This window comes from Ipomoea triloba, chromosome 13 (assembly GCF_003576645.1).
Source record: "Ipomoea triloba cultivar NCNSP0323 chromosome 13, ASM357664v1".
Classification (NCBI taxonomy): Eukaryota; Viridiplantae; Streptophyta; class Magnoliopsida; order Solanales; family Convolvulaceae; genus Ipomoea; species Ipomoea triloba.
Genome location: NC_044928.1, coordinates 26,879,993 through 26,907,386, shown reverse-complemented (window position 1 = coordinate 26,907,386; position 27,394 = coordinate 26,879,993). Strand labels below are relative to the sequence as shown.

Sequence of the window (27,394 nt, the reverse complement as noted above, 5' to 3'; positions counted from 1 at the left end):
TACTAACATTTTTACTTTTAATTATTGATTTTCACTTTAACTCCCGAGTTTGAAATAAAATGTTTAACTTCTTGTTTAAAATATCTAAATGTTATTAAATCTTAAATATAGTTTGGTGAAGTTTGACAAAGTTTGTTAATAATATGAGAGACATCCCACGTGAGAATAGTTGAATTATTATTATTATTATTATTATTTATTAAAATTTAAGTGTAAGGGTATCTTGGAGATTTCGTTGCAAAATGTAGATTAAAAACGAGGCTCCAAAGAATGTTTAATCAAATTATAAAATATTTATATTAGTGTTTTGGCTAAATTAAACCATTAAAATAGTTAAATTCTTTAATCTTTTAATCAAAATTTCATTTACTACCAAGTCGAATAATATTTCACACAAGCTAAGAGTGAAAAGTGCTAGAAAAATAGTTAAAATTGGCATTTAAAGTATTTTTTTTAATATAATTTTCAATGTGGTTCACTTATGATTTGGGTCGAGTTAAATTGGATTTGATTTTTTCTAAGCGCAATGTTTAATTTGATATATTATAAATTTAAAATTGATAATTGGTGAATGAGAAATTAATTTTCAATGTGTACTAATTTGAGTCGACGAAAATGGAGTTGGGAAATAAGGTTTGTGGTAAGCTTTGTCCCACATTAAAAAATGGATGTGAGTTATGCACTAGTAAGTAGTATATATACAATTTTACTTTTTAGGGAATTTGAATTGTATATGATATATGTTTATTTCGGTTCTCACACATTTGCAAATCAAATCTTAAAACTTGCTGTGAATTCTATTTATCAACAAAAGCTAAATAAGGGTCAAATAGGTCATTGAACTAAAAAAAAAAAACAATTGGATCCTTGAATACAAATTCATAAAACCTGAAAGTATGCTAATGTGGCGGTTACCAATTTTAAAAATAATTTTAATTAAAATAATATTAAAAAAAAAAACAAGAACTGCCATCCAGAGACGATTTTCTCTGTCCGACCGTTCTTGTTTTTTATTTTAATTTAATTTATTATTTATTTAAAATTATTTTTAAAATTGGTAACCGCCACGTCAACAAACTTTCAGATAAATATGCCATTTTTCGTTAAATTGATTGAGTTTGTATTGTTCAATGACCCAATTATATTTTTTAATTTGATGAACTAATTACAATTTGATTTACAATTGAATGATCTACTTAACCTTTATTTTCAATTTTTTATGACAAGTAATTTTTTATCGTATAAAAATTAAACTCGTTACTTTTGAATATGATAATTATATTTCAACCAGAATGCCACTCCTTTCCCGGCTGCCCCCTCCCTTCTTGATACCATAACTCGGATACATATTCCCAAGAAGCTATTGTTGTGGGACCTTTGATTGTGATAGCCAAGTTGCGAAAGCCAACAAATAGGGAAATTAGTTGCTATAAATGACATATTTAGAAGTATTGGGGAAAAAATGTTGTTGTAAATCAGAAAGTTGCGTTGCTATAAATGACATATTTAGAAGTATTGGGGAAAAAATGTTGTTGTAAATCAGAAAGTTGCGTGTGAGCATAAATATAATATGTGCAGTCTAATTATTAACTTAGGCTTTTAGTTGAGATGGAGTACAACCATGCAAAAGATCATGAATTCGAATCTTCGCGTCACCCCCACAAAGAGACTTCCACGTGTTGCGCTTGGCATCCACCGCACACGTTGAGTGGGCGTATGAGACTTTTAGTTGATATGGAGCACATGCTTTAATTGTTTGGTCATAAAGGTGTATAAATTAAAAACTGAATTGAAACATCTTTGTCGCATCGTTCAATCAATGCTATAATATTTAGCAATAATACTAAAAAAGAAGTATAGATTTGATCTTATTGTGATAATAACTAATATATAAACATTTAAGGATATTCTTTTTGAGTATTATTGACTCTGTTACACTATAATATCTGTTTATACATATTTTCTCAACCTAATGAAGCACAAAAGAATCAATGTCCCACATTATTATGCCGCTCAACCACAAGGACTTTGGTAGCATATTCCCTGATTTATAACTTCTTCACTGGTCTCTAGGCTAAGAGTAATTCTTAAACTTGAATTCAAACTTGCAATACAGAGTAAGGAAGTCAAATGCAGCGGTTATATGTTTTAAGAATTGATATTTTGAGTTATTAAGGGCCTAACTCCCATGAGAACAATACTTCATGTGAGAAGTGTGGATAAATGCTAGTCATTAATATAGTAGATATAACGATTGAAAAATAAATAAAAAATATTTAGGTCAATTTTATAAATATACAAACTTTCAAAATTTGTATATTTATGAAATTGACCTAAATATTTTTCTTTTATTTTTTTAGTCATTGATCATCTCATCATCCTAAATGAACATCTAAGATTATTCCACACTTCTCATAGGAAACATAATTCTCATTGGATCTTGATTCAAGCTATTAATATATGAAGTATAATTACCAATCCTGTAAACTTGTTAAGGGCTGTTTGATTCAAATTATCTCACATATAACTTCAAAATGTATGTGAATATGGTAATATCATAAAAATGGTATTATTGTAATATAAATAATTACTTAAATATTCAAATAATAATGAAGAGTAGTATATATTTTCATTAGATATACCTTGAAGGTGTGAGTACTACTAGTTGAACTCAACTGTCAATTTACAATATCTTATGTTTAAGGTTATTGATCAGTGTTAAAAATTGATAAATGTGCAAAGTCATATTAAATACATATTATATTATTATAGTGTTGTTAGAGGTGTAAAAATGTGTTAAGATAAATGAATAAATAGTATAGTGCGTGGTGTGAGATAAAACGATGTGAATAGTGATGATGAATACATGATGAGTTAAAATATCGTTAGACTAATTAAGAATGAATTTACAACTAACGCGAGATAAGCAGTATGCAAAACAACATAACTAGGTAAACATTATATATATTATTGAGTAAATAAAATAAAAGTCAAGCAAGATATTCAACACACGAGGAAGACACCCTGTGTAAGTTATTGTTGGCTCGCACCATTCTTCTTCCTCACCAGAAGTTGAAAACGGTTCCTCCTCCTCCTCCTCTTCCTCTTCATCCTCTTTTTCATCATCAGAAGTTGAGAACGGCTCCTCCTCATCTTCTTCTTCCTTATCAGAAGTTGAGGACGATACTACATTGCATTTATACATATTGAGATTAGTATATAATGAAAAAAAAAAGTATGTATTTTAGGGTTTAAGAAAACAAATACAATAACTGCATGATAATAAAAGAGATCGAAGTTAACACCTTGAATTTTGTTGGGAGGTACCGAATACTTCACTATGAGGTAAGCACGGATGAACTCTTCGTCATGAGGAGAAAATCGAAAACGGTTGATAATATAATTGAAAAGTTCATCATCAATATTAATACTTTTGTGAACATCATCAATTGTAGTGATGTATATGTAGTCTTGAACAATAGCAATGTCGTCGTCAGACGCCCCACCAGAAGTTTTGGGAGTAGAGGCTGAGGCACAGGCAATGAAAATCTCCTCCTCCATTGTTAGAGGCTTAGATGAAGGAGAAGACATATTGTTTAAGAGGGCTATAATAGTTTATCAGATCAGGATTGAATTCCTCCGCCACAATATATGAACTCTCTCTTATGTTAAGTTTTTTCTTTTTCTGGCTATCAAGAAGCAGATGTGAACAAATTGTAAAAAAAGATATGTATTTATAAAAATACAAAGAGTCCTAATCACACCTGGAATGAAAATAAAAGGAACATTCACAATAACACAAGGAGAAGGAGAATGAATTCTTCTCTAATTAGAATGTATACAAATTAAAGTACTAATAATTAAGAGTTCTACTTGAAGTCTTAATTAGTTTATATATAAATAATAGTTCTTAGTCTATATAAATAATTTTATTTTAATTTAATTGCACAAAGACGATAGTTTTCTAAGTCAAATCTATTATCAATGGCTCTGGCCACTATATATCCAGATGCCACATTAGCTACATCATCTATTATTGAATCTAATTAAGTAATCAACCCATCAAAAACTCCAAAGTAATGATTAAGCTCCATATTTGCTGAGGTGTCACAATCAACGACTGTAAATACGTATTACATTATTATGTAATTAAAGTTGTATGTTAAAACTGTATGTAAAATTGTGTAAAGATAGTTAATAAATCGTGTAGTACGTGGTGTGAGACAAAATAATATGTACACTGAACAGTGATGAGTACATGAGTTAAAAGAGTTAATTCCAGAAATTGTCCTTCGACTATTGATTTTTATTAATTTTTGTCCTCGACTTTTGGTTTGATCAAAGTTGATCCTTTAACTATTGCTTTTGTACCAATTTTGGTACTTTTGTTAAATCTATGTTAAATGGGTGTTAAAACTAATGGCAAACATGTAAAATCGAATATTTTAACCCTTCTCCATCACTTCCTAAAGAATATTTAGTATGCATATATTAGTAAAATTAAGGGATATATTGAAAATCGCACCCTTAATTACTTTTTTGCTTTGTCTCTTACCTTTTCCACTCAACAATTTTTCCTTTGATCTATAATATACAAGCTAATGGGTATTTTTATTACAACAGAATTAATTTAAGGCCAAAGACCTTGTGGTCTAGTGGTACCCGGTATTCCGATTTACACTCTCACATGGATGATGAGATTGGGTTCAGTGGAGTCAACTGTTGAAAAACTTATAATTTGAGTTTTTCATCCATTTTGAGTCATCATTGTCATTAGATCTATTGGCCAGCTAGGCTAAGATCCTTAAATTGAGCCGAAATACTTAATTAGGACAAGACATCCTTATTATACACCTTCGTGTATTTGAACCATCAAAACTTATTATCGTGAAAGATGAGTAATTAAAATTGCTTTAGACTGATGATAAAAAATGTTCGTACTTCTAAAGATGTAGCAGTAATGAAATCTACTGAAAGCTAACATTACATAGTATAATGAAATCTACTAATTCAAACACCCCTAGTATCTAGCATAATAAAATTATTCTAAAATTTTATATTAATATCCTAAATTTGTTTCAAATACTAGGCATCTCAGTCTTGCACCATTCCTCTTCTTCTTCCCCATCCTCTTCCTCCTCTTCTTCTTCGTCATCAGTTGAGAACGGCACTGCATTGCATTCATACATATTGAGACTAGTATATAATGAAAAATATATATATATATATATATTTTAGGGTTCACAAAAACAATACAATAACAACATGATAATAAAAGAGATCGAACCTGCAAGATGCTCCTCCGGTCATAATATATTTGTAGAGGTTATCGCCTTGAATTTTATTGGGAGGTACCGAATACTTCTCCGTGAGGTAACCACGGAGAAACTCTTCGTCATTAGGAGAAAACCGAAAACGGCTGAGAATATAATTGAAAAGTTCATCGTCAAGATAAATATTGTTGTGAACAACATCAATTGTAGTGTTGTATATGTCGTCTTGGACGACAGCAATGTTGTTGTCAGACGCCCCAACAGAAGTTTTGGGAGTAGAGGATGTAGCACAGGCGTCGAAAATCTCCTCCTCCATTGTTAGATGCTTAGAGAAAGAAGAAGACATATTGTTTGAGAGGGCTATACTATTACTAGTAGAACAGATCAGAGTTGAATTCCTATGTTTTTCTTTTTCAGGTTATCAAGAAGCAGATGAGAACAAATTGTACAAGAAGATATGTATTTATAAAAATATTTGAGTCCTAATTATATATGGAATGAAAATAAAAGGTACATTCATAACAACATAGGGAGATAGATAATGAATTCTACTGTAATTAGAATATATATTTTTATTTGTATATGGAAACGTCAACAAATAGGAAAAAATAGTTGCTATAAATTAAATGACATATATAGAAGTTTTAGGGGAAAATATTGTTGTAAATCAGAAACTGCATGTTTGATGATAATGGTGTATAAATTACAAATTGAATTGAAACATCTTTGTCGCATCGTTCAATCAATGCTATAATATTTAGCAATGAGACTAAAAAAAGTATAGATTTGAAACCTATTTTGTGATTTAACTTCTCCACTGGTCTCTAAGGTAATAATTACTCTAAAACTTCGATTCAAACTTGTAATTTTGTGACCTTTTATTATTATTATTATTATTATTTTTTGAGTTATTGATCATCTCATCATCCTATATTAACATCTAAGACTATTCCACACTTCTCATAGGAAACATAATTCTCATTTCATCTTGATTCAATTTATTAGTATAAAATTTTTTAAACAAAATTTAACCATATCTTTTGTTAATAAATTACATATCTTATGTTAATAAATTATATATGTATTACAATTAACATATTATTTAAGGTACATAATATGTTAAGATACATAGTCTGAATGTTTTTGAACCAAGATCCATAATATGTTAGAAAGTTGAAATAAAAATTATCAATTTTTCATTTTTGTATATTTGGACCCAATAGCAGGTGAGGCACTAATAAAAATCAATAATTAGGATTTTGGAACCCAAGATTGGCGATGGGCAAACTGTCGCCGGTCGCCAAGAAGAAGAAGGGTAATGGTCTTCAGTGACAAAGGCAATTGGAATTGAACCCTAAATACCAGTTTTTGGGTATGTGTTTAATTGTCACTTTTAAATGTTTATGAGCCTAATTGCTTTGTCATATAAAATTTAAGGGTCTGTTTTACTATTTTCTCTAAAATTAATTATTTTCATTCTCAAGTAATATTATGATTTTTAAATTTTTAGTTTTTTCTACAATGCTAATATTATGAGTTTTATTATTCATAATGGTGTTGATCGCATCCAACCCGATTCTACATACAAGAAGATATACAAGACGATCTTTCAAACAGTATGAGGGCGATTCAACCTCCATTTAAACTTTATACAATTTAGTGCAATATTATCAAATTATAATACGTAATAAGATCGTACAATTTACAAATAGTCAATTAGTATCCACGTTAAGTGTTGTTGCACTAATCATAGTTGAATTGCATAATTCAAATTAAATTTATTAAGGGCTGTTTGATTCAAGTTATTACATATAACTTCAAAATGTATGTGGATATGGTAATATCATAAAAATAGTATTATTGTAATCTAAACAATAATTAATTAGAAATTTTGACCTACACATCACCACCTAATAATGAAGAGTATTTTCATTAGATATACCTTAAAGGTGTGAGTACTACTACTTGAACTCCAACTGTAAATTTACATCATCTTATGTTTAAGGTTATTGATGAGTGTTAAAAATTGATAAATGTGTAAAGTCACTTTAAATAATATATAAAGTAAAATACTTAAATAGAATAAAAGTCAAGGAAGATATTCAACACACGAAACAGATAAGTTATTATTAGCTCCGACCATTCTTCTTCTTCTTCCTCCTCATCCTCATCCTCATCCCAGAACTATTCCTCCCCTTCTTCTTCCTCATCATCAGAGGACTCCTCTTCCTCTTCCTCATCCTCATCAGAAGTTGAGAACGGCACTGTATTGCATTTATACATATATATTGAGACTAGTATATAATGAAAAAAAACATGCATTTTAGAGTTTACGAAAACAATACAATAACAACCCGATAATAAAAAAGATCGAACCTGCAGGATGCTCCTCCATAATCTCCTTCATAATATACTTGTAGGGGTTAACGCCTTGAATTTTGTTGAAAAGTACAGAATAATTCTTCGTAAGGTAACCACAGATGAACTCTTCATCATAAGGAAAACACCGAAAACGGTTGAGAAGATAATTGAAAAGTTTATCATATATATTAATATTGTTGTGAACAACATCAATTATAGTGTTGTATATGTGGTCTTGGACGACAGCAATGTTGTCGTCAGAAGTTTTGGGAGTAGAGGATGAGGCACAGGCATTGAAAATCTCTTCCTCCATTGTTAGAGGCTTAGAGAAAGAAGAAGACATATTGTTTGAGAGGGCTATACTAGTAGATCAGATCAGATGAATTGAATTCTTCCGCTGCTAAATATCAACTCTCGTACGTGATCTTTTTCTTTTTCAGGTTATCAAGAAGATGAGAACAAATCGTACTTGAAGATATGTATTTATAACAATACAAAGAGTTTAATCAGATGTGGAAGGAAAATAAAAGATACATTCACCAAATAACATAGGGAGATAGAGAATGAATTCTACTTTAATTAGAATACCTTATAATAGAGTTAGTAGTACTAAAAAAATATTATTTATTTATTTATTTATGAAATTTTTATTTTTATTTCCCAGACAACATAAACGTTTAAGAGGTCTAATGTACATATTCTTGGCTATGCTAATAAAAAATAAATATAAATAAAGTTCATAATAATTATACCATCATCTTTGGTATATATATATATATATATATATATATATATATATATATATATATATATATATATATATATATATATATAAATATTTTGAAATGGTTTGCATCTTATTGATTGCTAGAAATCAATATATATATACTTCCTAAAGCATATTTAGTATGCATATACCTTAATGATATTAGTAAATTGATTTTTATCATTAAGGGATATAATAACTGCGTACGGATATTTGCAGTTGTTTTAAGATTTACCATAACCATTGCTATTTTTATAACTTACGGTGATTATGTCTCCAAATAATATTTTAAAGGCATGCGATTTTAGTAAATTGGTTTTCAATCTCCTAATTATTATAATTAGGAAAAATCATTGTTTTGCTCCCTCAATTATTTTGCAAGTGTCAATTTAGTCCTTAATTTTCAATTTGGTCAAATTGATCCTCCAACTGTTTTAAATTTAGTCAATTAAATCCCCTAGCTACTATTTTAGTAACTAAAGGCTGACTGACAGAATAGTGATTATTGGACTTAATTGACGAAATTTAAAGCAATTAGAGAGTCAATTCGACCAAATTAAAAATCAGGGACTAAATTGACACTTGCAAAATAATTGAGGGACCAAAATAATAATTTTCTCTTATAATTATATGGCTTGCAACTGTGCCATAATATTTTTCTGTTAAGCATATTCGTATGCGGTTTCTATAATTTTTTGGAGTTATGTATTCCTCTTTTATATGTGGAGCCGTGGAGGATTCATTGTTTATTATCGGTACATTTTTTTTTATCAATTGCAATTTTTTATGGTAATAAACATCTATGATATTTTGACAATGGCAATTACCAACATGAGAAGAGATTATGCGGTGGCCATAAAATTGTTAAACAACATCCTGAAGAAACTAGATACGTGTTTTTCTCAAAGACAATATTCTACAATTATCTTATATTGGCCATTGTGTGCATGTTTATATCCGCAAATTATATCGTGGACCGCGGTCCCAAAACGACGTCGTTTTGATTAATGAAAACAGACGGATGAATTCGCGCCACTCACTTTCTTTTCATATATACTGCACTTTCTTTTCATATATACTGCAGTTACATTTCAACACAACTGCAGTTACCTTTCAACACAACTGCAGTTACTTTTTGATATAACTACAGTTTCATTCGATAATATAAAAACACAAAAGTGAAACTGTTATTCAATATCTGTTCATATACACTGCAGTTACATTTCAACACAACTACAGTTACATTTTGATATAACTACAGTTTCATTCGATAATATCAAACACAAATGTGAAACTGTTATTCAGTATCTTTTCATATACACTGCACTTTCTTTTCAACACAACTATAGTTACTTTTTGATATAACTACAGTTTCATTCGATAATATCAAAACAAATGTAAGGCAGTATCTTTTGGAATGAACTGTAGTGTCAATTACGGGGCTCCGTCTCCCACTTACTAAAACGACGTCGTTTTGGGACCGCGGTCCACGATATAAGAACTGGTTTATATCACTATGTGATTTTTTTATATGACAATTATTTAAGAGAATATATGTCATGAATCCAAATTAATGCTTAATTAGCTTTCAGAAAGCATGATTGCTATATGAAAATTATGATATTTTATCTTGATGAGTTTACCCCATACGACATTGTATGTTGAGTACTCTAATTATCATGAAACAATTATTTGATATACACAATGAATATCATATTCTTAGCCAAAGCTCTAAACCCAAATCCTAATAAGAGCATTGCCCGGAAGATAAATTATCTATTTTGGGGATCTCCGAGATTTAGAAACCACTATACTTATCCACTACATATGACAAACACCTAGTACATGGTTCGAAATCGTGCATTCCCCTAGCTGCGTTAAGCTTTTAAGTATTAGTATTAGTATATAGTTCTTTTAAGTTTTGATTTTAGTATTTTTTTATTTTTTATATTTTACCCTCTATTATATCATTTACTTTTCCTAAATACCCTTTGTAATTCATCAGTGTAAACTTTAGTAACCAAATATTCCATTAATTATTTATTATTCTTAGTTTACTCATTAATTTTTATAAGGAATGTCTCAGTTTCGAATCTTTTCCCAATCAAAATTAACATAATCGTTAAACATATATTATGAATATGTTAGAGTGTATTACAAAAATACAATATAAAATTTATAATGAACTTTAATTTGGTCAATTAATTAGAATTATGCATTGAGCAATGATGAAGCGGTACACCTAATTTATAGTATATATTTAACATAGATAAAAAACTGTGTCTATTATCATTGTCTTTTGGGGAAGAAGGATTTGGTTATATTTTTGAAGGTGCACTGCGCCAAGACACTAAAATTGCAGTGAAACATACCAGGGGACTAGATCAAATCAAAAATTTATTTCTGACAGAAGTGGTAACAAGATGAAGCATGGATCACGTCAATTAATAGGATGTTGTATTGTAAAAACTATGCTTAGGATACTATCCAGTTGGGGTGCTTCCTTCTAAAATTGTTATTGCATGAGTTAATCCAATATTTATGTCACTGGTCATAGTAATACATTTTTGAAATATTTATTTTAAAAAAATTGATAATCTTACATTGATATGCGCCAAAATACCGATCAATACTTTGATAAATTCTGAAATACTAATTTAAAATTATAAATTGAGCATCAAACTATTTGCACAATTCACCTGTGATAACTAGTGAAATACATATAAAGGAATGAACATTTAATTTTGTCACTCCTAAAAAATAGTACTCCCTTTCGTATTATATATATATATATATATATATATATATATATATATATATATATATATATATTGTTCCTGCTAAGGACTCCTCTCCTAAAGAAAATGACACGCTGTCCGTAACTCCTAATCAACTCAACAACTTCCTAATTATAATAATATAAAAATTTAAAAAAAATATTAAGACTAAGAAACTGGTGAAATCGTGTTTAGTTTTTTTTTTGCCAAAGCCATCATTCACCAATCTACATTAGCTTCCTACAAGAATTTGATCCATAATGTCACCAAAAAAAAAACTAAAAAAAAAAAAAAAACTAAATTAGTGGAGAATAATTCTTATACTTGAAAATCACGAATTTAATTATTATCAATATCATTTTTGTTGAGTTCAATGTACAAAATAATGAAAATATTTCCAATACGATTTATCTCTCATGTGTAATTTGTAACTTATTACATATTAACATGATTTACAATATTCAAATATAGACACAAATTGAATTATAAGTAAATATTACCTTTTTGACAAATCAATTTCAGGTGATTCATTGTATTTTGATCCATTAGTACACAAAGAGACAGCTAAATACAAATGGTGTTAAATGCACATTACAAATTTGATGATTGTGAGAGACAAATTAAGGTAACATGACACAACAATGATTACCAATTCTTAAACGAACGATGATCATCCTAATTGATTCTCAATTAGCACAAAAACTCTGTGCCCGTCTAAGTGCGTCGCCTGTCAAAATCAAGAACCCACCAGAAAATCTCCTTCCATCCTCCTAATGTCAACGTTTCTCTTTCTTTCCTTTATGTCGAGTATAAATAATATATAAATATAAATATGCAATTCAATTATTAGTTTGGATTTTTAGTAGCACATTATTTAATCTGGTATTAGAATCAGTGTCACTAAATAAAAAAGAGACTATAATCCAAGTGTTGCTTGGAGCTCATCATATCAACATAAATGTACAATTCAACTATAACTTAGTTTTTTAGTTGAGATGAAACACATACTTCAATTCCTTTTATACCCAGTCCAAAATATAGATGAAAAATGGACAATTCTAATTATTAACCTTTCAAATTCGATTCTTATTGAGAACACTTCATTAGTCATTTTGATTTGAATTAATTCTTTACAAGTAACATAAACTGATTTATCTTAACTTTATTGATTTAAATCAGTTAATTATAAATAACCTAAATTGATTTACCTTGATTTAATTACATTATTGTCATTTGTGGACTATTATCATAAGATTTGAGAAAAAAAAATTGATGAAAAACAGAATGTGAATTGTATAATGCCAACTAAACTTAGAATGGGAACTTCCCACCAACATTTTCCCGCGACCTCTCAACTGCATGCGTATGCATTAATTTCCCTTCCTTCATTCTTGCTTTTATAAGTAATTCTCCGTTTCTCCCCTTCAATCCCAGCCTGAGCTTCGCTTAAATTCCCGGCATCGTTGTTTCTGTGAGGGCATTCTTGCTGTGAAGTGGGAAAATATGAGGGATTTTAGGTGGGTGGCTGGGTTGCCTGTCTTTAGCTTCCTGCTTCTCTTGATTCTTCAGCACCCAGAGACTAAGATTTGTGTTTCTGCGGCTGTGCGCACCGAGAGGATCGCAGGTATGGTGCTCTGGGTTTAATGCTTTTCTTGGATTTCGCTAGGTTTATCTCTCCTTTGCTTGGTCACTTCTTAGATTTATACTGGAATCTTGGGTTCTTCTTCCATTCAGTACTTGAATTCTTTCACTAAAAAATGTCCCAATAAAATGGAGGGTTTTGATTTTTCCCCTGAATGTATGCCCCAAGTTGTTCATTACATATTGTGGTGACTATTAGTAGTTGCAGAATATTGTTATTGTTGGAAATTTTAGCAAAAATGACATTGTAAATGGCTAGTTTCTAGTTTGTGGTACAAATATCATTAGGGTCCACCTTCAATTTGAGTCGATTCAGGTTCTCCATACGAAGAAATTGATATATTGTAGGGTCAGAACAGATAATGGATGAATGAGAAATTGATTATCAAAATATACCTATTTGTGTTGGAAAAATCGTTATGGGAAGGCTTGAATCTGTTCTTCAAATAGGGAGTTGAAAATGTTGTGCTCCTTGCTCAATCTGTGTATGTGACTGATAGATTGTCTCTTGTATATGCTACTGGATATGATATAAGTGATGTATTATAAGATCCTACATTGATATTGTCTTCTCAGAGTTGAACATTTTAATCCCCTTTAGGTATTTGGGTTTGGAGGATTTTAAGAATTCAAGATTGTAGTTGTTTTGCAGACAGCCTCTTATTAATCGAAGGATTGATATGATGAGAATGATGATCTTCCTTCCTATCTTTTTAGACTTGTAGTTCATATTTCATAGTAAAATACTAAAATGGTGTTTGCAATTGTTTGGTTTTGTGTATAAAATCCTTAGCTTCAAAGTCCGGTCAAGATGTGTCTTCTTTTGTCTGCTATATGCCCGAATTTATAGACTATTCTATTTCCTCTTTTCCATTGATCCAAAAGATAACCGAACTTATTACAAAATTACTTCATGAGAAAGATGAGTAATTAGAATTGCTTTCGACTGATGATTACAAATGTTCGTACTGCTAAAGATGTAGCAGATTGCTTTTGAAGATATTGCAACTCTTATTTTGCTTTTCTAAGCTGTCTTAAAACTCGGGTTTCTATAAATTTAGGGAGCGCTGGAGATGTCCTTGAAGACAATCCCGTCGGGAGACTAAAAGTTTTTGTATACGAGCTTCCCAGCAAGTATAACAAAAAGCTCCTGCAAAAGGATCCGAGATGCCTGTCCCATATGTTTGCTGCCGAAATCTACATGCACCGTTTCCTTCTATCCAGCCCCGTTAGAACTCTGAACCCCGAAGAAGCTGATTGGTTCTATACCCCTGTGTATCCTACCTGTGACCTCACGCCGAATGGCTTGCCTCTGCCCTTCAAATCCCCGAGGGTCATGAGGAGTGCAGTACAGCTAATCTCTGCGAAATGGCCATATTGGAACCGAACAGAAGGAGCTGATCATTTCTTTATGGTTCCCCACGATTTTGGGGCTTGTTTCCATTATCAAGTAAGTGAATTTTTCTGTAATGACTATCTATCATACTTATATTACCCTTTCGCTACGAGCTATATATATATATATGATGTTGCTTTTATTTTTCTCGTGCAGGAAGAGAAAGCTATTGAGAGAGGTATTCTTCCATTGCTTCAGCGTGCTACTTTGGTTCAAACTTTTGGACAACGAAACCATGTTTGCTTGAGTGAACGTTCAATCACGATACCTCCATATGCACCGCCTCAGAAGATGCAGACTCACTTGATTACCCCCGACACTCCAAGATCCATCTTCGTCTACTTTCGTGGTTTGTTTTATGACGTGAACAATGACCCCGAGGGAGGCTATTATGCAAGGTACACATGTTTACCATCTCAATAGCTCATAACTTGAATTTCTGATTAGCATAATTGGTTAAGACTTAAGAGTAATGCTAGGCATCCTCCACTTTTCACAACATTTCTTTACCGCCCGAGTTGGAAAAAGCTAAATCATTCTTTCCACCAATGAAACCTATTGAAGCACAAAAAGTCAATATTGCCTCCAAGAAGGCTCGAATCCACAACCTCTCATATAAGGGAGTAACTTGGTGCCACTGAAACACAAGGTCCTGGCACATTGTTTTATTTAGTGGGCCCCTTAATTGAATAATATCAAAGAGGGATTCTTTGTTTTGAGTACTATTGACTCTATTACAAGGTAGTATCTGTTCTGTTCTATTACAAGGTAGTATCAAGGAGGGATTCTAGGAGGTAAAAACATAGGGGGAAAGAAGCATTTCCCATTGGTTAAAAAGGTCCAAATTACTTAAATTTTGATTTTGATGTGCAGAGGTGCAAGGGCATCAATCTGGGAAAACTTCAAGAACAACCCGCTCTTCGACATCTCAACCGACCACCCAACAACCTATTACGAGGACATGCAACGTTCCATCTTCTGCCTGTGCCCGCTGGGGTGGGCTCCGTGGAGTCCCAGGCTGGTGGAAAGCGTGGTGTTTGGCTGCATCCCCGTGATCATAGCAGACGACATCGTTCTGCCTTTTGCCGACGCCATTCCATGGGAAGACATAGGCGTGTTTGTGGACGAGAAAGACGTCCCCTACTTGGACACCATCCTCACATCCATACCTCCCGAAGTGATCTTGAAGAAGCAGAGATTCCTCGCAAACCCTTCGATGAAAAAGGCGATGCTGTTCCCGCAACCAGCTGAAGCAGGAGATGCATTTCATCAGATCTTGAATGGGTTGGCAAGGAAGCTGCCTCATGAGAAGAGTGTTTATCTGAAGCCAGGGGAAAAGGTGCTGAACTGGACAGCAGGACCTGCAGGGGACCTGAAACCTTGGTGACAATGTAAATGTTTTTTTGTTTTTTGGGGGTTTTCAGTGATCAGATTGGTGATGTTAGTTAAATACTCCGTATGAAATGTTGCAGTTAGTAGAATGTATGGGGTATCAAATTTGTCATGTCCCACGAAATATACCAAACAAGATTTTTTTGTCATGTAAACATTTTTTCAGCAGCAATATATCTACGGTATTTAGTATTTACTGCATTACAGGGTTTTGTTTTTTGTTTTTTAATACAAAGGAAGGTCAAAAAGAAATTTTGATACAAAACTACATGAATAGCCTTAGAGAGTTTCTCCAAGCCTATGCGGGAAGCGCAATGACATTACGTATCACTTAACAGGGCCCGTGGCCCCTCCGAAGCACAACAAAAAAGAAAAACAACAAAACTATATGAAACGTGGCAAAATTACTCTAATAATATCCGTTCAATTGTCAAGAGAATCAAAATGGCGTTAGGGGATGTCAATTGGGTCATTCTACTCAGTTTTGAACCAGTCTACTTGGACTTGTAATTTTTTATTAAGATAATTTTGTTGGCATTAATATTAAAATCGTAGCTATAACAATTTACATGAAATAAAGAGTAGTCTTTTGCTGAGGCCATTAAGTTTATTGATTTCGAGCTATTATAATGTTTGATTTTTATTTTTATTTTGTCTTAACCCATTATTATTATTATTATTATTATTATTATTATTATTATTATTATTTCTCTTTGGACTAACTCATCAATTTTGGTATTCAAAAAAAAAAAAAAAAAAAACTCTATCAATTTTGGACTAGATTAGCATTCCGATGGTTATGAGAATCTGTAGCCCATTCAATTTGTACTAGTTTGCAAAGATATGGGGAATTGATTTTCTCTTGACTTTGAAGCTAAACAATTTGTTTGAATTACCTGACTAACACACCAAATATGATCAAATTAAAGTGTCGTTTGACATACCATGATTTGATTAGAACAATTTTTTTTCATATATAAGTTAGGATAAATTTGAGTTGTGTAGTGTGTGTTTTTTTTTTTAAGTTGTGTAGTGCGTTTTTATTTATAGAAAAGTCAGCAATCCTTATCTATGTATCATGGGTAAAACTCGTTTTGTAACTTTAACTAATAAAAAACTATAAAGTATAAACGAATCTAAATTGTCAATTGATTCGAATTAGAAAATCAATAGACAACTCTTACACAAAATATAATATAAGAAGGGATATGTATTGCGTCCTTTGACGGATTACAAAGGTCCGTTCCATTACTCCGTAATCCGTATCACGTAATCAATTGGTATTTGTCTGACTCATCGCCAATATAAAGGACACTATTGTCTTACGTAGACAATAAAAGATTGATTGTGTGAACCAACAAAATTAAAAAAAAAATAAAAAATTAAAATTGTGCTTTTTCACTATGGAAAATTTCACAATTCAAAGTCAAATTTAGACCCATCTGAACGCATAGCTAACAGTTGGCTGAATTCAATAGACCTGAATATCCATGACGAGAACACATCGACTATGTTTGGCAAATCTAGCTGAAAAGTAGCTGAAAGCTAAAAAGTAGCTGAAAACTGAAAAGCTATAAGCTCGAAGTTGAAATCTGAAGAGCTGTTAAGCTAGCTGTTATGCTTAAAAGTGTTTGGTAAAATTAGTTTTTAGATAAGCTGATAAATGAAAAAAGACTAAAAATGACATCTTCATACAATTTAGATAATTTTAAATTTAAATAGGTTTGTTTATATATTAAAATATAAAATAATGAAATCAATATATTTAAATAAAATATAAAGTAAGAACATATATTTGAAAATATATAAAGTAAAAAAATATTTATAATTCATAAGATTAGTTCATACAAAATTAATGTTCAAACACAAATGTCAAACTGAAATTACTACCAAACATAATGAAAAGAAAATGTCAAAATGGTTTTAATTGCGAGGGGTAAAGGATGTCATTTATTTAAAATAATAAGGATAAAGATGGAAAAAAGTTAAAAAGCTACTAGCTTATTTTTGAAAAGCTACCCCAAGTAGCGTTTCAAAATAAGCTCTTATTTTAAGCTACTAGCTTACTTTGAGAACATTATCAAACAGAGCTTATAGCTTATTAGTAGCTTAAAATAAGCTATAAGCTCCTAAATAAGCTCTGCCAAACAGAGCCATCATGTTTTGTTCATAATGAAACATTTATCATATGAACAATTAATTGTTAACAGTTGGCAGATTAATTATTCATTAATTTGACTAATTGATAGTATACTTTTTTTTTTTGGTGAATAGATAGTATAAGTTGTTTGTGAAGAAATGTTTGCTGAAATTGGTTGATAACATGTAAAATAATTTTTGGAGATTGAATTTATTTTATAAGAATAATTTATTAATTAATAAATACATACAAATAAATAAAATCTTTTAATAATTATTTTTATAATAATAAATACAAATTAAATAATATTTCATTAAAATATTTTTTTATTACTATTTTCATAAACAAACACATTATTATTTTTTTAATATGTGGATTAAAATTTAAAAAAAAAATCATAAAATGATGGGAATGGATCCTATACTTGATAAGAGAAGTGATGATATTAAAGACAAATGATATTTTGTTTTGTTTTGTTTTGTTTTTTTTTTTTTTTAAAGTCAAAATGAAAAGCTATTCAAAACAATTTGTTAAAAATATTTTTTTTAACCAAAAAACTTATCTTAAAAGAATAAAAGTTACAATTGTTATACCAATCATGATCCAAAAATTGTGTGTATGTAATTAATATATTTTCTACTTACAATAAACAATTTTCTTGTACATGTAAACAAATTAAAAGCAGATAAAATTATTATTACAAAGTCATAAATTGCTACCTTGATATGAGATCGTATGCACATTAGTACATTGCTTAGAAATAGTTCACATCAATTGAAACGATTCTTCAATTAAATTAAATTAAATTAATTGTTCAAGTTTTATATATACATACACTTTGACAATAATAAATTTTCCATATTGAGGGTGCCCACCCACCAGTCCACCACACCTCTTGAACACCATGGAGGGTAGGCGGCCTTCCAAAATTTACCGACCCCAGAGGCCAGAGCCGTATAGAGACGTCAGACCAACTGGCTTTTTAAATTGTTAAAGGCCACACTAACCCAAAACACCAAAAAAAAAATTACTCCAAATATCATATCAAAAGAAATATTCTTACACTAAATTTTATTCATTTTCAATCTATTACACCAAATGTTATTCTACACTAAAATTTTATTTTTGGTGGCGATTTTATTTTTTAAAAAGTTTTTGTCAGTATTTTTCTGGATCCACCCGACTAATCCTTGCTCACCCCGAGAGGCACGGGAGCAACTCGAGGGAATTGTTACTTGTGAAAACCGAACTCAGGTTATTTCAAAAATCACCCCCACAAAGAAACTCATTTACCACTCGAGCTATCCCGGTTTATATATCCAACAGTAAAAGTATTGTTAATTTTTCTAATTAAATATGAACTATGGAGTTTCTTTTTCTTTTTCATTTTTTAATACAAACAGAGGGAAAACGATAACGTAGAATAAAATACAAAATCAAATTGAGTTGTTGGGTGTTGGTGAATGATACTATTGTATAAAGACCAAGGTAGGTGATTACTGATTAGGTGAAGCATACATTTTTTTTTTTCATATTCATATTCTAAAATAAGATTTCTCACTTTCTTTTTTCCTTTTAGGTGGATGGCATTGTTTTGTATGATAAAAAGAAAGTTTGTATATGGAATTATTGAACCCTTTTTCTTTTTTTTTTTTTAATTGTGGTAAGGCAATAAAGAAAAAAAAATATTTTTGCCTATGAATTGGTGGACTAAAATGCGGACTGGGTAAAAGTTATATTAGTCAATATTTAGAAATTATGTTAAAATGATATATTATACTATATAAAAAAATTTATTTTCAAATGTTCCATTTTGATTACATGCTATCTTAATAATAAAATTAATATCATTTAATTAAATGAGGTCAGACTGCAAGACTTGTTAATGTTGCAATTCTTACATTTGACATTAGCTTAATGAGTTAATGGTGACTCAATTTGTAAATGACTTCAATTTTAAGTATGCGATTAGTTCAAATAGATAAATTTTTTACATTCAAATTCGACAAGCAAGTATGGAAAATGAAAAATAAATTTATAGAATGAATGTGAATTGTCATAGATATAGAGGTGTTTGGTAAATAACTGTTAGCTTATTGAATTACTGAATTGATTAGTTGATAGTATTAGCTGATTGTAAATATATATTTAGTAAATTAGCTGTTAGTTGATATCTGATTATATGCAAAATAACTTTTTGAAAAAAAATGACCATTTTTGAACAATAAGCTGTTACGAAAAGCTAACAATATTCCTTGTATAAACTAATTAGCCATTGTTACTATCTAACCAAATCTCACCTACCAAGACGCCATTAATTTCTTGCTTAAAAATGTTATTAACCCTAGTAGCTGTAGACTAGTAGTTGAAGAAGAAGCGCAGCGAAACTCGGGCGAGAATCAGAGCATCAGACTCCCCGCGGACATGGCTACTATTTCCAAGCTCTCCAATCCAGGCCTTGCCGCTTCATCCTCTTTCACTTCCAGGAGATCATCGCCTGCTCCCAAATGTTTCGTCGATATCCGCAACAAATCCTCCTTCGACGCCCGAATTTCCTCTTCTAAGTTGTTGGCCTTCGCCAAGCCTTCTCTCAACGGCTCCCTCGTGTAAGTTCCTGAAATGATAAACATTATCTATGCGTGTAGACTGTAGAGTATATGGATCTGTGTTATTGTAGTATTGATTTCTCTGCTTTTGATATATAGTCCGTTTTCTGAGATCGTGCCGGCCCTAATGTTATTTCTTACTTGGTTATTGGTTGCTGATATGTTGTTTGAGCTTTCTTTTAATTTGCATGTCATCGATGGTTGCTCTAGCTTGCTATTGTATGCTTAAATCATGATATTGACTTCTGATTGATAGATCCTGTTGTTAATTTCGTGAAAGAGTAGAGTATTGATCGGCTGTTCGCCGAGATGATTATTTGTCTGTATATTGGTTGTAGCATGAGAAAGGGAAAAGTTGGCTTTTTGAAATTTGTTTAATGTATGCCTTTGTTTTCTCAATTTCCTCGCTGTAAAGTCGTTACTTCTGTCTTCCTTCTTAAAATGGAACTGACAGAGATTGACCTTAGCAAAATGAATCTTTGATTTCATGTTTTGCTATTTACTTCTTTAGAAAAACTATGACACTCTGATTATGTTCAAGTCCCTTCTGTACAGCTTCTATGTGTAATTGATATTATACACTATAATTTTTGTGCTGGGTAATTTATCTGGGTTCTCATATCTTTTCCTTCACTTCTGTCTCCTTACTACATTTAGTTTTGTACTCATTGAAGTTATTTTGATAGTGTTAGATGCTCCCAAGGTGGAGGAAATGGAAGCCCAATCAAGAGAACAAGTCTTCATGATCTGTACGAGAAGCAAGGGCAAAGCCCATGGTATGATAACCTGTGTCGCCCTGTTACGGATCTAATTCCATTGATTGAGAGCGGTGTTAGAGGCGTTACCAGCAATCCTGCGGTAAAGTGCTTCCTTGCTAATTTCTTTGACATGAACTTCCCCTCTTTCATTGAAGGCAAAATCCCACAAATAAAAACAGAACTTTTCTTTCATTTGGAAATGAAAATGATTACCGGAATATATGTACCATTTTTTTTTCCTGAGCATCTTCATGGCTTTATCTTCCTAATAATAGTTTTGTATTATGTTGAGTGCAGATTTTCCAGAAAGCTATATCTACTTCAAATGCCTATAATGATCAATTCAAGTAAGCCTTCTAATACATGTCAAATACCTACTGCTCAACCCTAATGGAGTATTAACTTGAATTCTACAATTGAGTGATTGACTAATCTTCACATTGACCTCTCAGGGAACTTGTACAAGCTGGGAAAGACATTGAAAGTTTGTATTGGGAACTTGTGGTAAAGGACATCCAAGATGCATGCAAACTCTTTGAGCCAATTTATGATGAAACAGAAGCAGCCGATGGCTATGTTTCCGTTGAAGTGTCACCTAGACTTGCTGATGATACTGAAGGAACTATTGAGGCTGCAAAGTGGCTTCATAAGAAGGTTGACCGACGTAATGTGTACATAAAAATTCCTGCTACAGCCCCATGCATCCCTTCCATCAAGGAAGTCATTGCCAATGGAATTAGCGTCAATGTAACGGTGAGTTTTTTTTTTTTTTTTTTTTTTTTTTTTTTTTTTTTTTTTTTTTTTTTTTTTTTTTTTTTTTTTTTTTTTTTTTTTTTTTTTGAAATTTGTTTAATGTATGCCTTTGTTTTCTCAATTCCTCGCTGTAAAGTCGTTACTTCTGTCTTCCTTCTTAAAATGGAACTGACAGAGATTGACCTTAGCAAAATGAATCTTTGATTTCATGTTTGCTATTTTACTTCTTTTAGAAAACTATGACACTCTGATTATGTTCAAGTCCCTTCTGTACAGCTTCTATGTGTAATTGATGATTATACACTATAATTTGTGCTGGGTAATTTATCTGGGTTCTCATATCTTTTCCTTCACTTCTGTCTCCTTACTACATTTAGTTTTGTACTCATTGAAGTTATTTTTGATAGTGTTAGATGCTCCCAAGGGTGGAGGAAAATGGAAGCCCAATCAAGAGAACAAGTCTTCATGATCTGTACGAGAAGCAAGGGCAAAGCCCATGGTATGATAACCTGTGTCGCCCTGTTACGGATCTAATTCCATTGATTGAGAGCGGTTGTTAGAGGCGTTACCAGCAATCCTGCGGTAAAGTGCTTCCTTGCTAAATTTCTTTGACATGAACCTTCCCCTCTTTCATTGAAGGCAAAATCCCACAAATAAAAAACAGAACTTTTCTTTCATTTGAAATGAAAATGATTACCGGAATATATGTACCATTTTTTTTTTCCTGAGCATCTTCATGGCTTATCTTCCCTAATAATAGTTTTGTGTATTATGTTTGAGTGCAGATTTTCCAGAAAGCTATATCTACTTCAAATGCCTATAATGATCAATTCAAGTAAGCCTTCTTAATACATGTCAAATACCTACTGCTCAACCCTAATGGAGTATTAACTTGAATTCTACAATTGAGTGATTGACTAATCTTCACATTGACCTCTCAGGGAACTTGTACAAGCTGGGAAAGACATTGAAAGTTTGTATTGGGAACTTGTGGTAAAGGACATCCAAGATGCATGCAAACTCTTTGAGCCAATTTATGATGAAACAGAAGCAGCCGATGGCTATGTTTCCGTTGAAGTGTCACCTAGACTTGCTGATGATACTGAAGGAACTATTGAGGCTGCAAAGTGGCTTCATAAGAAGGTTGACCGACGTAATGTGTACATAAAAATTCCTGCTACAGCCCCATGCATCCCTTCCATCAAGGAAGTCATTGCCAATGGAATTAGCGTCAATGTAACGGTGAGTTTTTTTTTTTTTTTTTTTTTTTTTTTTTTTTTTTTTTTTTTTTTTTTTGTTTTTTTTTTTGTTTTGTTTTGTTTTTTTGATTTTGCATATTCTTTTGATATTGTAGTAACAAGCATTGATGTCAAAGTCAAATCTGAACATAGTTTTCTCAAACTTTCCAAATCATTGAACTAGTATGCAGAGGGAACTCAGAGGCTTGTCATGATTCTAGTAGATTAGTCACATGAATCTGCTTTATTAATATTTACGAAAGGTTATACTTTGACTACAACAAACAATGAGGAAGAATCTATTTTTAAGTTAGAAATTTGAAACTTTGATTTGCTTCTCTTATTTTTCTTTGATATGTTTTCTTGCTTTCGTGATTCTTGCTATTTAATAGTGTTCTTATGTTAAATAACTCCCAACTCAAAGTAAAAGAAGAATAAATAAAGTGAAGTAAAAACTCTCTTAGTGGCATTGAAGCACTTTTTAAAATTTTGAAGTTTAAGTTTTTTGTTTCTAAAACTTTCTCTTTCCTATAGTGTATTATTGTTTGTAGCTTGATGCTTTAAATCCCTTTATTTGATTTCCTCTTTTACATCATTGACTTGCAAACTGAAGTTGCTTCCCCTCGTATGCGCAGCTCATATTCTCTATCGAAAGATACGAAGCAGTAATTGATGCTTACCTGGATGGTCTTGAAGCTTCTGGGCTTAATGACCTCTCCAAAGTTACAAGTGTGGCTTCCTTTTTCGTTAGTCGCGTAGACACACTCGTTGATAAGTTGCTTGAGAAAATTGGAACTCCAGAGGCTCTTGATCTTCGTGGGAAGGTAACTTATAGAACTGATCAAAGCTATACCTTGGTTGGAGACTTACCACTATATATCACATTGTTTTGACCTTAACTTTCCATTACAGGCTGCAAATGCTCAAGCAGCTCTGGCTTTCCAGTTGTATCAGAAGAAATTTTCTGGTCCAAGATGGGAGGCTCTGGTGAAGAAGGGTGCGAAGAAGCAGAGGCTTCTGTGGGCATCAACCAGTGTTAAGAATCCAGCTTATCCAGACACTCTGTATGTGGATCCTCTGATTGGACCAGACACGGTGAGTAATCTTTGTCACTTAGTTATTTGTGGTGTTCATGGCATCAAATCTGATAAATACTCCACATGGCTGAATGATAGTTGACATCTTGTTCTGTTCCTGCGCTTTTACATCTAGGTTTCAACCATGCCTGATCAAGCCCTCCTAGCATTTATCGATCACGGTTCCGTTGCAAGGACAATCGACGCTAATGTCTCCGAAGCAGAAGGTATATACAATGCCCTCGATAAGTTGGGCGTTGACTGGAAGCAAGTCGGCACTCAACTTGAAGTTGAAGGGGTGGACTCTTTCAAGAAGAGCTTCGATAGCTTGCTCGACAGTCTGCAGGAGAAGGCAAACTCCATCAAGCTAGTTTCCCTGTAAAACATATGAATTCCATTTTGCCCAGCAGAGGACTTAGAGCTTAGTTGTGGAAGAAATAAATAAGGCAATTCTGCCTGGATTTGAGAAATACTGAAGAGCTTTTAATGTATAAAATAACATGGTGTTTGTGCTTAAGAATTTATCACTGCTCTGGTCCTATGTCCATTTCATTTGTGTTTTAAAATTTTTAATCTTTTGGGTAAGAAAATCTTTTGAGTATTTAAATTGTCAGAATTTTCTGGAATTTCATTGAACTTATACTAATCTGAACCTGCCAAATTTGTTTTTTCTTGCTCCAAATTTTGAGTAAAAATAATTTCTGAATATTTATAAAATCTAAATTTTCTGAATAATTTAAGGACACTCCAGAAAACACAATAAAACGAGCTAAAAAGAAAAGAAAAGAAAAGAAAAAGGTTAAACAAAAAAAGAGAAGTATAAAATATGAGGCCGTTATAGTTCCCGGAAACCTCTTCTCCCTCCTCTGCTTGATCGGTTCCTCTTCACTCCACGTCAGTAACATTGAAGTTCATGGCGGCGACTGCGGCTGCGGCGTCGATCTCACTTGTCGGAGCGCTTCCAAAATCCCGCTCACGAACGCCTTCTTCTTCTTCTTCTTCGAATCCAGCGGTACTGCTCTTTTACATTGAATTCATACGTTTGATTAACATTTATCCTTTATTAACGGATTCATTGTCTCCCTCTTCCCCAAATTTCCCCCAAATTGAAACCTATTAACTCGTGAAATCAATTTACTATCTAACAGCGTAGACAAAGACACATTTCTCTACCCAGATTCTCTGTTGGATTTTCCGGTGGAGAGCCCTGTATCCCAGTATCCAGCTCCGTGCCTGGTTGGCCTTATTTTCTCTCTATGTGTTTTCGGTTCCGTTTATTGATTTTATCTTTGAAATTTTGGTAATACTGCTTTAGTGCTTTTCTATATTCGCTTTTTGCTAATTTTGAATGGAAAATTCTGTCATTTCCTCTATCACTTTCATACGCTCAAGATAAAAGTGAAAGAGTGGATTATGGATCGCTGCCCATTGATCGGAGAGAGCTTATCTTGTCGTCCATTGGATTGTTAGCAACAGCTGTTTGCACTTCTGGAAGCAATGGAGCTGCCTTGGCATCTGAATTCGTTGACAGTAACTTCTATGCCTGCTTTAACTATCTTAATTTGTGTTACTACCACTAGTATTATTTGAGGAATGAGAAACACATGCCAAATAAGATGTGTTTTTTTGCGTTTTTTAAGGACGATTAAGAGTTATATTCATCAGTTTGACACTACATTTCTAGTACTTTTTGTTTACTAAGCTTTTGCGGTGGATTTACTGAACAAATTACAAAATGAAGTTGAATGGCATAATTACTAGGTGGTTTTAATACACACATTCATTGTCTATCTGCCACTCTATTGTTTACTTAAATAATATGGTCGTTTATATAATACCATGCGGGGTTTGCATTAGCTTTAAAGACTAATTTTTTGTCCTTGTATTAATGTACAGTGCCAGCATTGCGGGGAAAGGACTATGGGAAGTCAAAGATGCGTTTTCCTGACTACACTGAAACAAACTCAGGTCTTCAGTATAAGGTCACCTGTTTTGAAGCATAACTATGGAAATCCCTCCTATGTTTTTTTAGTGTGGCATGAAACTGAACTTGACTCCAGTCTGTCAAAGCATGCAGGATTTGAGGGTAGGAAGTGGCCCCAGCCCGAAGATGGGAGATACAGTAGTGGTAAGCTTGTGATTGTAAATAATACACATAGTACCCTTATTCTCTTTTATAGTTAGCTCAATTATCCAATAATAACAAAGAAAAGGGTGCACATAATAGAGAACATAATTGATTAACTTAAGCAGAGTTTTCCTAATTTTGTGCTAATGTGTCCTTAGTTTTAAGGGAGTCCTGGTAGTATAGATGTTACTGTCGGTGCTTAGTTATAAATCCTTGATTGTGTCAGTTTAGTATGTTTAGAAATTATAATTTGTTTTGTATTGCTATCCAAAGTTGCTTAGCAGTAGTCTTGGATTGATTGGGTAAGAAGCTTTTTTATAAATTTTAAATATATGGCAGGTAGATAATATGATATATAAAGGAAAAATATTAAATTAATGAATTGCTAGAATTGCCTATATTGTCAGCTAAAGTTCTGTGCCAAAGTGGCTTGATATTTTAACCTTGCTATCCATTTTGTTATGAATAACAAATTATTCATTTGGTGTACATCTCACTATCTCAGTCATTTCTGTTTTTTGCCAGAAAGCCATATTTGACTTGGTTATAAATAGTCTATTGATTTGTTAGTTTATTTCAGTTAAAAATTTTCTGGTTTATAGCAATTTCTAATTTGATTTTATTCCATGTCCTAAGTTACTTGCTAATGCTTTCTTATTGGTTTAAAGAAGGATCTGCTTATTTTCTTAACTTTTTGGCATTAGGTTGACTGGGATGGTTATACTATAGGATATTATGGTCGCATATTTGAAGCCCGTAACAAGTCAAAAGGTGGATCCTTTGAGGTATTGACTCAAAATATTAGTGGGGAATTTTTGCATGAGCTTATTGTTGCTCTTAAACTGATTGATGCATCATACTTCATTATGGTGCAGGGGGATGACAAGGACTTCTACAAATTCAGATTAGGATCTCAAGAGGTAAGATATTTTCTTTGGTTACACTTTGTATAAATTGGCTAGAAAGGGTCACAGGAATTAATGGTATCTTGTTTATGATATAGACACCATCTTTTGGTTAATGCTTGTTCATTATTTCCTGCATCTTCTATTTCACTCTACCCCCCCCCCCCCCCCCCCCCCCCCCCCC

At 32.1% G+C, this 27,394-nt stretch overlaps 3 protein-coding genes across 3 annotated transcripts in view; all 3 read left to right on the top strand.

The window, feature by feature from the left end:
• Positions 1–12,618: 12,618 nt before the first annotated feature.
• On the top strand, positions 12,619–15,802 carry LOC116001735 (probable beta-1,4-xylosyltransferase IRX10). The gene is made up of 4 exons (XM_031241667.1): positions 12,619–12,801; positions 13,880–14,268; positions 14,371–14,612; positions 15,088–15,802. Exons 1-4 carry the CDS (start codon positions 12,681–12,683, stop codon positions 15,599–15,601), a joined length of 1,266 nt encoding a protein of 421 aa, XP_031097527.1. The 5' UTR covers positions 12,619–12,680; the 3' UTR covers positions 15,602–15,802.
• A 4,287-nt stretch (positions 15,803–20,089) lies between these two features.
• Positions 20,090–24,767, top strand: LOC116002001 (transaldolase). Its single transcript, XM_031242005.1, has 7 exons — positions 20,090–20,352; positions 21,039–21,210; positions 21,408–21,457; positions 21,563–21,863; positions 23,737–23,925; positions 24,014–24,196; positions 24,314–24,767. Exons 1-7 carry the CDS (start codon positions 20,171–20,173, stop codon positions 24,557–24,559), a joined length of 1,323 nt encoding a protein of 440 aa, XP_031097865.1. The 5' UTR covers positions 20,090–20,170; the 3' UTR covers positions 24,560–24,767.
• A 204-nt stretch (positions 24,768–24,971) lies between these two features.
• Positions 24,972–27,394, top strand: part of LOC116002002 (peptidyl-prolyl cis-trans isomerase FKBP19, chloroplastic) — a 4,376-nt gene continuing 1,953 nt past the window's right edge. The window contains exons 1-7 of the mRNA XM_031242006.1: positions 24,972–25,189; positions 25,326–25,413; positions 25,570–25,707; positions 26,074–26,159; positions 26,255–26,305; positions 27,010–27,090; positions 27,181–27,225. Of these exons, the coding sequence (XP_031097866.1) occupies positions 25,091–25,189; positions 25,326–25,413; positions 25,570–25,707; positions 26,074–26,159; positions 26,255–26,305; positions 27,010–27,090; positions 27,181–27,225 (588 nt within the window). The 5' untranslated portion in view covers positions 24,972–25,090. The remainder of the gene's footprint in view (positions 25,190–25,325; positions 25,414–25,569; positions 25,708–26,073; positions 26,160–26,254; positions 26,306–27,009; positions 27,091–27,180; positions 27,226–27,394) is intronic.

Coding starts and splice junctions, on each gene's coding strand:
- LOC116002001 (XM_031242005.1), top strand. CDS start 20,171: ATGGCTACTATTTCCAAGCTCTCCAATCCAGGCCTTGCCGCTTCATCC. Junction 20,353..21,038: donor TCTCTCAACGGCTCCCTCGT/GTAAGTTCCTGA, acceptor TTATTTTGATAG/TGTTAGATGCTCCCAAGGTG. Junction 21,458..21,562: donor GCCTATAATGATCAATTCAA/GTAAGCCTTCTA, acceptor TTGACCTCTCAG/GGAACTTGTACAAGCTGGGA.
- LOC116001735 (XM_031241667.1), top strand. CDS start 12,681: ATGAGGGATTTTAGGTGGGTGGCTGGGTTGCCTGTCTTTAGCTTCCTG. Junction 12,802..13,879: donor GCGCACCGAGAGGATCGCAG/GTATGGTGCTCT, acceptor CTATAAATTTAG/GGAGCGCTGGAGATGTCCTT. Junction 14,613..15,087: donor GAGGGAGGCTATTATGCAAG/GTACACATGTTT, acceptor TTTGATGTGCAG/AGGTGCAAGGGCATCAATCT.